The 11,985-nt window shown below is 43.6% G+C and overlaps 1 protein-coding gene across 1 annotated transcript; it reads left to right on the top strand.

Annotated features, from left to right (window-relative positions):
• The first annotated feature begins 10,987 nt into the window (after nt 1-10,987).
• CETN1 (centrin 1) lies at nt 10,988-11,506 on the top strand. Its single transcript, XM_004389699.1, has one exon. It carries the CDS (start codon nt 10,988-10,990, stop codon nt 11,504-11,506), a length of 519 nt encoding a protein of 172 aa, XP_004389756.1.
• The last annotated feature ends 479 nt before the right edge of the window (nt 11,507-11,985 follow it).

The raw sequence follows: 11,985 nt of genomic DNA on the forward strand, positions 1-11,985 counted from the left end.
GCCAGTCACACTATTAAACATTTTACATGGATTATCTCATTTAATCACCACTATAACCCTGGTGTAGTAGCCCTCGTGGTACAGTGGTTAAGAGCTATGTCTGCTAACCAAAAGGTCAGCAGTTTGAATCCACTAGCTGCTCCTTGGAAACCCTATGGGACAGTTCTACTCTGTCCTATAGGGTCACTATGAGTCGGAATCGACTCGACGGCAGCGGGTTTAGGTTTTTTTATAACCATCTGAGCTAGTTACTCTTCTGGCAGTTCTATAGGAACTTGGAGCTCAGCTTGCCTGAGGTCAGATAACTAGTAATGGGTGGAGCTGGCATTCAAATGCAGGCAGACATGGCTCTGGGACCACAAGTAACCTCTCCTTCACACTGTGCACATACACCATACGTTGTTGTTGTTGTTCTGTGCCATGGAGTCGATTTTGACTCATAGCAACCCCATGTGACAGAGTAGAACCGTTCCATAGAGTTTTCTTGGCTGTATCTTTAAGGAAGCAGATCACCAGGTCTTTCTCCTGTGAAGCTGTTGGGTGGGTTTGAACAGCCAGCCTTGCAGTTAGTAGCCCAGTGCTTAGCCAGATCATGTGTTACCAGCTGTCTTAGGCTGGGTTCTCTAGAGAAGCAAAACCAGTAAAATGTGTGTGTGTGTGTATATATACATACGTATGTATAATATACATATATAGACTGAGAGATTTATCTCAAGGAAATGGCTCACGTGGTTGTAGAGGCTAGAAAGTCCTAAGTCCGCAGCTCAGGCATCAGGCATCACGCTGGAGGCTTCTCCTAACTCACATAGCTGCATGGGCTGATGAACCCAAGAGCCACAGGTCGGACGGCAGGCTGCTGGCTCACAGCTGTGAAGGCTGAAGAATCCAAGATCAGCAGTTAAAATGGGATGCTGCTGGCCCAAGTCCCAAGAACTAGAGGTCAGATGCTGAGAAGCTGAATGCTGGATCTAGAACAGAGCAAACGTCAGCCGGCTTTGCCAGAAAGTCCACCTATATTGGATGTAGGCCACACCCCCAAGGAAACTCCTTTTCCACTGACTGGCTACTCAAGCAGAATCATGGAGGTGATCACGTTATCTCAGAGCTCATAGTGGAGGTGATTATGTCATTATATGACTGCCAAACTACATCATAACTGCCAAACCACTGAGAATTATGGCCCAGCCAAGTTGACACACAACCTTAACCATCACAGCACCCATGTATTTACATAGCACCTAGATGACTTAGATACCGCATTTCAGATGAACACGTACCTGATAGCTAAAATATCTCTGTATTCTCCTCATTGAGGCCTCCATAGATGATAAAATGACTCCAGCAGGGGTGGAATGACAAGAGTCAGAGGAGAGACGTCTCTCTGCCTGTGATTTGGTTTTCACTAAGATGAGGAATGAACAAATCTGGCTTGGAAAAAGTACAACCAGAATGCTCCTTAGAAGCAAGAATGGCAAGACTACATCTCACATACTTTGGACGTGTTCTCAGGAGGGATCATTACCTGGAGAAGGACAACATGCTTTGTAAAGTAGAGGGTCAGTGAAAAAGAGGATGACCCTCGATGAGATGGACGGACACAGTGGCTGCAACAGTGGGCTCAAGCATAACAAGGATTGTGAGGACGGCGCAGGACCGGGCAGTGTTTTGTTCTGTTGTACATAGGGTCACCATGAGTTGGAACCGACTCGTTGGCACATAACAACAAGATGAAAAACACAATTTCTGAACACATTCTTTATCATGTTCCGTTTATCTAGACCTTAATCCTGCTCTTGTAAATTTCTGGAGTTCCCCCCATGCTAAATTTAAATCTATTTATATTTGTGCATCCTAAATCATGAATTCTACAGCAGCCCTGTATCTTGGACAGTATGTTAGCATACAATGTATAGCTTATGTCCAGTCTATAAAATTTAACTGTGTTGGGAAATTAGGATATTCACAATTTTAAAGTAAAAAGAGAGGCTAACTAACGCTCATCATGCTCTTAGCATTGACTAAATACTCATGATTGATGAGTTCACAAAGGCAGGGCAGATCTGCGGTGAGATATGTATTCCACCTTCTTCACCCCAATTTGGTAGATGAGTTTGATGTGTGTTTATATTTGAGAAATAACTTGCTTCCTTTTCCCCATCCCCGCCTCATTTCCATCTGTTATCCTTAAAATATTACTTTACACAGGGCCTGTATGGAACCTATTTTTAGAAAATGTGGGAATCTTTAATATTACCTAGCTGTGGACAGGCACTAATGAAATGGGGCCTGAAATCACCCTGGCAGGCAAACACTTCGCGTGAGGTGTGATTGAAAACAATGCCACCACCAGATGACCCAGTTCCCACTCTAAGCTTTGTCCCATGCACAGTATTCAGGGCAAAAGAAACCCCGGCTGGTGCCAAACATAAAAAAACAAGAGAACATGAATTTCAGATAAGAATGATCTAAAAACCAAAGGAATCTGGAAAGAGCTTTGTCGATGCAGAACATGAAGGAAACTAGGAGGGCCAGCAATTATCCACATCTAAATGAAAACCTCCTTGGACAGGTTGTCACCTCCCCAGGACGAGGGAGATGCCATCTCCTCCTGCCCTAATTGCACCCCGTCTCCTATTTAGAAGCTTAGCAGGAGGGAATTGCAATGTGATTACTGGTTGATAAAGGAATTTCTAGTTGCTGTCTTAGAGTAGACTACAATGACCAGTTGGTTTCCTTTGATGTTTTATTTGCTGACACAACTGCTAACTTTGAAATGCAGTAGAACTGTAATCCAGCGCAGAAGTTTATTTTAAAATGTGTATTTATTTCTGTCAGGGAGATACTTTTTGTTCAAAATCCACTTCTCAGAATTTTTTTTTTAACACGAAAGTCTTTTCTTTATAAGAAGTATAAGTTTCGTCTACTGTCTACTGTCACTTTCCTCTGGTCCCCTCGATCCCCTATGAGTTAGGGACCAGACTTCTGAAAATTTGACAGTTGTGGGCTATGTGGCAGAGGATTCCAGTCCCCAGCTGTTCTTCTCCCTCACCGCACCCTGCAAAGGACCTCGGGGGTGGTCCCTGACCTTCTGTCTCCATCAGCTTCACTGCCAATCACAGGGGCCCTCTAGGACCAAAAAGGTCCTGGTGGAAAAGAATGCAGGGACATGGCAGGCAGAGTGGGCTCCTGTTCTTCTGAGTTGGTTCAGGGATGAAAATCAAACAGATTAATTGCTACATCTGTAGTAGTTCTCTTTCCTCTGTAGACTGGTCCTATATAGTATCGTCCAGTTCTTTAATAAAGATACGTATGCTGTAGTAAAGGAACTAGGTCGAGGGCAGTGATGGCTCATTGGTGGAATTCTTTCCTTCCCTGAGGGTGAACTGGGTTCAATTCCCAGCCAATGTACCTCATATGTAGCTACCACCCATCAGTCAGTGGAGCTTGATGCTGAACAAATTTCAGTGGAGCTTTCAGACTAAGACTAGACTAGGAAGAAAGGCCTGGTGATCTACTTCCAAAAATCCACCAATGAAAACCCTGTGGATCACAATGGACCAATCTGTAGCAGATGATAGGGATGGCACAAGATGGAGCAACATTTCATTCCATTGTGCATGGGGTCACCATAAATCAAGGGTCAGCTCATTAACAACTAACAACAAAGAGACTAGGCATGAAAGGGCTTCAGGCTAGAATTCAATTTTCCCTCTGTCTGTCCTTTTCTTCCTTCTTTTCCTTCAAGAAGTACTGTTACTACTTGAGCCCCCATAGAAGAGGCAGCCTCTACAAGGACTGGGTGAACCACGTGCAGCCCACAGACCAACTTCTGCCTGAAGACCTGTTTTCTTGGGCCTGCACAGTTATTTTGTTTGCTTTGTTTTTTTCAATTTCAATTTCAATGTCCTTTAAAAGGACACTCCTACAGTTCATTGCTAATCCCTCAATATACTCTTATACCCAGGCTACTGGGCTCATCCATGTTGCCTAACACCCATGCAGGCTTTTGACCTTCCAACCTCTGGTGAGCGGTAAACTCTCCTCAGTTAACAGCCTCAGAGTCAGCTTTATACAGTTTAGATGTTGAAGCTACAGAGCCCTTGGAGAATTACAAAAGGTGAATCAAAGAGTAACAAACAGCACAGTCTATAGGAGATTAGAAAAGTCCAGCTAAGCCCCTCCCAGGCCTCTGCATGTTCTGTTGTGCTGGTGGGCCCTTCTGCACACTACCTACAGGATGGAACAACTGCTGGATCACAAATCCTGTGAGGTTCCTCTTTGATTTTATATCAACATAGATTGTGTCTTTTCTCCACTCGGTTTCATCAAAGCCATGCTTGATTGGGCTGGTTTGAGCTCTGGGAAGAGGAGTAGGCAGTTGCTTTCGTTGGGTGCATTTAATTTCACTCCACCTCTCCCGTTCAAAACATTCATTCATCTTTCTTCCCCTCCTCATATTTTAACTTCCTCCTCCTTCTTCTTTAATTCTCAAACCCAAATGATGTGTAAGTGGAAAGGTATTGGTTAGGGAAGGCAAACCTTTTAGATCTTTATTCCCCTCAACCTCCCCATAGATCCCATACCCACGTTTGCCGTAAGGTATTTGTTGTTGTTTTTGTTAGTTGCCATTGACTCAGCTCCAACTCATGGCAACCTTATGAACAACAGAACGAAATGTTGCCAGTCCTGTTCCACCTTCATGATTGTTGGTATGTTTGAGTCCCTTGCTGTGGCTGTTGTGTCAGTCCCTCTCACTGAGGATTTCCCTTGTTTTTGCTGAACCCCTACTTTACCAAATATGATGTCCTTTTCTAGCTATTGATCTTTTCTGATGGTGTGTCCAAAGTAAGCAAGCCAAAGTCTTGCCATCCTCTCTTCTAAAGAGCATTCTGGATGTATTTCTTCTAAGACAGATTTGTTCATTCTCCTGGCAATCCACGGTATATTCAGTATTCTCCACCAACACCACAATTCGAACGCATCAATTCTTCTTCTGTTTTCCTTTTTCACTACCAGCTTTTGCATGCATATAAGGCAATTGAAAAGACCATGGCTTTGGTCCTTGGGGTACACTTAAATTCACAAAATAAGCATGGTGCATTTTTCTGGAGGGAATCACATTTACTTCATGGTCAGTCATTTAAAACCATGAAAAAAATAATTTCTTTTAAAAAAAAGTTGCCATCAAGTTCGACCCTGACTCATGGCAACCCAACTCAAGGCAACCCCACATGTGTCAGAGCAGACCTGTGCTCCATAGGGTTTTCAACGGCTGATTTTTCAGAAGTAGATCGCCAGGCCTTTCTTCCAAGCTGCCTCTGGGTGGACTCGAACTTCCAGCCTTTCCGTTAGCAACTGAGTGGGTTAACCATTTGCACCACCCAGGGTCTCCAAAACCATGATGATAGAACCAGCAAATGTGGTAAGAAGCAGAGGACAAAATTCACATTTTTTGAAGATAAAACACAAGATAAAGACATTTCATGCTTGTTGTAGGCTTCTTCCAAATGTTTCCCTGGGTCCCAGAGGAGTGCTTTAAACCCTCCTGTGCTATTAGGAGTATGTGCGTGAAAAGTTTGAGAAACAGTGTGAGATTCTGGCAAATTCTTTTATAAAACACAGTCTGCTTTTGTATCTGAGAGGAGTATTTCTTTATTTCTGGGGTTCATGGAGTTAGAAATTGTAGCCCTTGGCTGGACACTTAGCTCTGTTCCTGGGCTTGCCAAAAAAGGCTGAGGCTGAGTCACTGGACTTGACTTCATATTCCCCTTCAGAGACCACCGGGATTGTAAAACGCTTGCTGCTGAGTCCATTTCTTGTAAATGGCTCCACATATTCAAGGATAAATAGTTTGGCTCTGTTGTTGTTGTTTTTGGGGTCCCCCACCACCACCCCAGCACAGTTGTCCTGCTTATGTAGAAGTGTCAAACTTCTGCATTTTTTCTGTTCTGCGTTTGTTGGAAAGTAAATAGGCAGCAATAAAGAAACTTTATTATGCACACTTTCTGCCCTGGGTGGCACCTGGAATTTGCTGAGTGCAAGTTAAATTTTAAAAGCCTCCTGAGCTTCACCTTTTTCATGCCATGGAAGTCAAATGGAAAACCAAATAATAAGAATAAGCAAGCTGCATGGGTCCTTTCTCTTGCTCTCAACTGACTCCAGACCATGTTGTGGAATTCCAGCACCTCCCCCCCTTCCAGCTGTTAAGTTTCCATGACCAGACTTAACCATCTCCTCTCAGATAATCAACAACTGACTTTGCATATTACCTAGGACATCATGGTACAAGAATTTTTAAAGGCAAAAAAAAAAAACCTCATAGCCGATGATTTGCCAAGACATCTTACTTATTTATGTCAGCTAATTAGAACTTGAAAAGTGACTTTAAAGGAATGAAGCTGATTTTCACATGCTTTATATCGATGCTTACTAATGCCAACCAAAGGCGCTTTGCCCAGACTGCTTTCCATTAGCTTGTGCACAGAATTGAAAGCAGGGGATGGAGTGAAGCAGAATTGGAGAACAACAAATGTAAATTCCAAGCACGTTGTTCTCTCTTCTCTCAGTGGCTGGTCCCAAAATGGGACCCTGTCCAAGATCCTCCAAACCCTGTTCAATCTTTCTAGGTGAGGTACTTAGTTATTGTTAGGTTTAGGGAACAAAATCAGATACCATATCTTCCCAATGACATGAATTTTTGGTAATAATCTCAACTTTTGGAGGCAGCAGCAGAGTGTAGTGGAAAAAGCCTCAGCATTGGACGCAGATGGGCCAAGGTTAAGTGCCAGCATTACCCTTTAGTTGCTGTGTACCTTTGGATACATTCCTGTGCTTCGATTTTCATCTGCAAAATGGGAAATGATTGCTAGGTTTAAATGAGATGGCAAATGCGGGGACCAAGCCCAATGCTAGGGCACACCATCAGTCAATTTAAGTTTCCCTTTCCTTTTTAAGTCAGATCTCAGATTATGAACACAAAGGAACTCCCCACGCAGAGTTGAGTCTGTCCATGGGTACTGTGTTCTACTAAGGGAGCTCTTGGTGGCCCTTTGTTGTGACTGTTGATTGCACACATCTGGAAACTATGACAACCGTTTTGCTTTGAGCTCATCTTGGCCCAAATGCAGCTGTATGTAAGGCAGCTTCTATCCTTCAGTTTTTCCCAACACATCATAGCTTGGCTTGAATTTAGGCAGAGGAGTGGGTGTCAAAGGAAATGCACAATGTCAGGGAGGAATTGAGGCTCAATTAACAATTACCCTGCCTTCTGTGGCCCCACTAGAGAACTGCCTCTGGAGCTTTTATGTGCATTAGCTATTGAAACTGCACAGGAGCCCTACTAGGAAGTGTTACATTATTCCTACTTTGCAGATGCTTGAACTGAGTCTGGGAGGTTGTAAAATGGTGGTAGTGGTAAGATCAGCATCAGAACTTCAGGGGGGATAATGACCAGGATCAGCCCAAAGCTGATCCCTATGAGGTGGAGGTCAGACATACCTCCACTCTTCAACTTTTTTACCAATTCTGACACCAGCTGTCCCTCCCACGGCACTCTCTCCTCTGCTGGGTTTGATAATCCATTGCAATGGCCACACAGAACTCACGGACCATACTAACAGTTATGTGGTTTATTAAGGAAGTAACAGGCTACATCTCAGGATCGGGATCCAGAAGCATGTAGGCAAAATCCCCCTTCTTCAGTGCAGGACAGCTCTCTCAGCTCCTCTTGGCTGTGCAGGCTTCTTCTCAGCCCCCTCAGGACAGGCTCCTCTCGGCCCTGTGAGGACAAGCCTCTACGCCTTCTGCCTCCCTGCTGTCAGCTCTTCCACAGGACCCCTTCCAGGCCTGTCACCAATTCTACTGCTGGGCACCTTCTTGGGCCTCTCGCTGTCTTCAGTGTTACAGCCCTTGAGGTTCCTTGCCTCCTCTCTCTTTGTTTCTTCTCTCATCTTTCTCCTTTCTGCTTCTTCCTGCTTCCTGTCTCTAAAACCTCTGCTGTGGTTGGCTGCTTATATACACAACTCCTCGTCAATTTCAAGGAACAGCCACTCCTAGCAGGGACAGACACTTCATTTGCATAGTAGGCAATAGTCACCTCATTTGTGTAGTCTATTGACCATTCCCTGCAAGGTGCATACCAATCATAGGGCAGGCTGCAGCCCAGCACCAGACAAAAAGTATCAAAACCAAGTTGTTTCCAGCTTATCCAGTGTTATGGATTGAATTGTGCTCCCAAAAATGTGTGTCAACTTGGCTGGTCCGTGATTGCCAGTATTATGTGATTGTCCACCATTTTGTCATCTGATGTGATTTTCCTGTGTATTGTAAATCTTACCTCTATGATGTTAATGAGGCAGGATTAGAGGCAGTTATGTTAATGAGGCAGGACTCAATCTATAAGATTAGGTTGTATCTTGAGTCAATCTCTTTTGAGATATAAAAGAGAGAAGTGAGCAGAGAGACAGAGGGACCTCCTACCACCAAGAAGGAACAGCTGGGAGTGAGCGTGTCCTTTGGACCCAGGGTCCCTGCACTGAGAAGCTCATCAACCAGGGAAAGATTGATGACAAGGACCTTCCCCCAGAGCTAACAGAGAGAGAAAGACTTCCCCTGGAGCTGGCACCCTGAATTTGGACTTTTAGCCTCCTAAACTATGAGAGAATTTCTCTTTGCTAAAGCCACCCACTTATGGTATTTCTGTTATAGCAGCACTAGATAACTATGACACCCAGGAAATATCAACCTGGATAAAAGTAACAAACCTTCTGGGGTGGAAAACTAGGGCAAAGGTAACTCCTCAGGGCTTAGGGGGAAAATCCCTCAAGATGTTTTTCCAAAGAACCAAGGCAAAAGGCCACATAAAGGAACTCAACTCACCACAGAGGTTAAGTGACTTTCCCAAGGTCAGAGTTAATAAGTCATGGACTTGAGATAACATCCCAGGCTTTTGGTTATAGGAGAAGGCAGGAGAGTTTGCATTGTTGAAGTATCAGCAGCAACAGTGTCTACCTGCCAAAGTCTACTTTGAGTTGATAGTGTCTGTGACAAGAGCTGGAAAGTGAGCGAGCGGAAGTCCCAGATGAGTTCCCTTGGCCTTTAGAAACCTGTGCCCAGGACCCTGCCCAGTAAGCCATATATCCTCAGGGGCAGGTAATGAGACACATTCAACATGCCATGTCTACCATACCTGATCACTAATTTAAAAAAAAAATTGAATTTGTAAAGCACTGCTAGCACTATTCAATCTTTTGAGTGTTTTTGTGTGTTTCTTGATTTTGATGGTTCAGAAGGTACTTTAGGACCAGTATTATATTGTCATTCATTTATTCAACAAACGTGTATTAATCCATCTATTGTGAGTCAAGCACTGCTCTAGATGCTGGGGATACAGCAGTGAATAAAAACTCCTAAAAGTGCCATCTGTTGTAACTGATCAAGTAGTGATAGAGATTTTTTTTCTTTCAAGTATACTTTTAAAGAAAATAGTTTGTTTTCCCTTTTTAACTATATAAAGAAGTATGGAGCAATTCTAAGTAACCCATTTGTGGGCTTACTTAGTTTTTTTTTTTTTTTTTCTTTCTTTTCACCTGAAAAGCTTCTATTTTTCTTTCGCCCCTTTGGTTTACAGGAGATCTTCTTTGTTCCCACGAGGCATTTTTGAGTCCCAGCATTCCCTGTAGTTATCTCCTTCCATGTCCACTGCCAAAGGAGGTTGTCAGAGTGTGGCTTCCAGTTCAGTCCTGATTGGATGGCAAACAGTGAGAGTAACATGCTGCTAGATAGATATCTGCCATGGAGTTGATGGCCACTCATGGCCACCCTGTGCACAACAAAACAAAATGTCGCCCAGTCCTGCATCATCCCCACAATCACCAGCATATCTGAGTCCACCATTGTAGTTACTATGCCAGTCTATCTCACTGAATGTCTCCCACACCCTCACTGGCCCTCTACTTTACCAAACACGATGTCCTCCTCCAGCGATGGATCCCTCCTGATAACATGTCCAAAGTTGGACAATGTCCTGTTGTGATCCAAGGTTTCCCTTGGCTAATTTTTGGAAGCAGATCACCATGCCTTTCTTCTTAGTCTGGAAGCTCCATTGAAACCTGTCCACCATGGGTGCCCATGCTGGTATTTGAAATACCAACGGCATAGCTTCCAGCATCACAGCAACTTGCAAGCCACTACAGTAGGGCCAAAGGACAGAAGGATGGTGGGATATGCTGAATATTCAAGAGGACCAGAATACAGTATACCCCCCCAATTAAAAAGTATAGTGAATAAAATTATAACTATTATTCAAGTGCAACTATTCTGAGTATTTAAAATTGAAATACTGAAAGTAAATCACACATTTGGAGTTTACATTTCACATTTGAGTACAAGCCAAATAAACTTCTGAAGTTTTATTACTGTTGAATGCAATGTCAGGCAACAAACTTCTACAAATTTTATACATAATCATTTCCATTTTATCTGTTTTTCTATTTATGTCAAGTTGACACTTAGTGTGTTCTTTAATATTTTGTCTACCTTCTATTTCCCCTCATCTAACCCAAGTGATCACACTCAGTCTCGATGATCCTAAATTTACCCTTAACCTCAGACTAAGAGGGTTTTTAAAATAAGTAAGGAAAAGGAGAGAGGAAGGACTTCCAAATAAACAGACAAAACTGGTTTCTATGGATGTTAACAAATGACCTGGGAAAAAAAGACAAGTACCAAAGAATTAATGGAAGACAACTTTCCAGCTCAGGTATCAACTTATGGGAACTAGGTAATAAACCAGTAAACTGTGGACACTAACAGTAAATAGGATCGCGCAGATGTGACAGGCTCAATGGGATGGGGCTCGCTGGGAGAGCGCAACGGAAGAACTGACCGTTGGTGAACCAAAGAGGAACGAGGCTGCGCCCGCGCACCGGATGGGGGCGCCCTAGCGCGCGCGGCGCTGGCGCCGTTCAGGTAACAGCTGCTGCAGAGGATGGCGTCCAGCTTTAAGAAGTCGCATGTGGCGTCTGCCAGCCAGAGAAGAAAGGTGGGTCCAAAGCCCGAACTCACTGAAGATCAGAAGCAAGAAGTTCGGGAAGCATTTGATCTCTTCGATGCCGATGGCAGTGGGACCATCGACGTGAAGGAGCTGAAGGTGGCCATGAGAGCGCTGGGCTTTGAGCCCAGGAAGGAGGAGATGAAGAAAATGATCTCCGACGTGGACAAGGAAGGCACAGGGAAAATCAGCTTCAATGATTTCTTGGCCGTGATGACACAGAAGATGGCTGAGAAAGACACCAAAGAAGAAATTCTGAAGGCTTTCAGGCTCTTTGATGATGATGAAACCGGGAAAATCTCCTTCAAAAACCTAAAGCGTGTGGCCAACGAATTGGGGGAAAACCTCACCGATGAGGAGCTGCAGGAAATGATTGACGAAGCTGATCGGGATGGAGACGGCGAAGTAAACGAGGAAGAGTTTCTTCGGATCATGAAGAAAACCAACCTTTATTAAAAGCAGTTTCTCCTACAAGCACCAAGTTTAGCGACATCTTGGATTCCCGCTTCTGTTTCGTGAAACCTTGGTTTAGAGGACTCGGGTATCTCTCCCCCTTCCCCGCTAATTTGTCTAGATAATTCTATTTCCAAATCCTTGGCTCCATTATAGAATTTTAAAGATGTTTTTAGTTTGAGTTTTTGTTTTTAATTCTCAAGAGCAGAGCTGGATTGCATTAGATTGGATAAAAGCCCTGAAGCTTCCATCCATCTGCCGTTTTGCCTTTCATTTGTGGACATTCATTAAAACAACACAATACAGCTTCTTGGAACAATCAGAAATGTGCTTCCCTTGTCATTTCTTTGGTGTTCACGAATTAACTTGCTTCATATATCATGCCTTAAATTCAAGTCATTGTTCCAGTAAGATGAAGCAGAATATACCAGCAGTCATCCTAGGCATTGCTTTTCACTAGCTTGAATTCTAATGTGAAGGAA

Source organism: Trichechus manatus, unplaced genomic scaffold (assembly GCF_000243295.1).
Source record: "Trichechus manatus latirostris isolate Lorelei unplaced genomic scaffold, TriManLat1.0 scaffold00256, whole genome shotgun sequence".
NCBI classification, from domain to species: Eukaryota; Metazoa; Chordata; class Mammalia; order Sirenia; family Trichechidae; genus Trichechus; species Trichechus manatus.

Excerpts from the sequence above, each read along its gene's own strand:
- CETN1 (XM_004389699.1), top strand. The coding sequence starts at position 10,988 with ATGGCGTCCAGCTTTAAGAAGTCGCATGTGGCGTCTGCCAGCCAGAGA.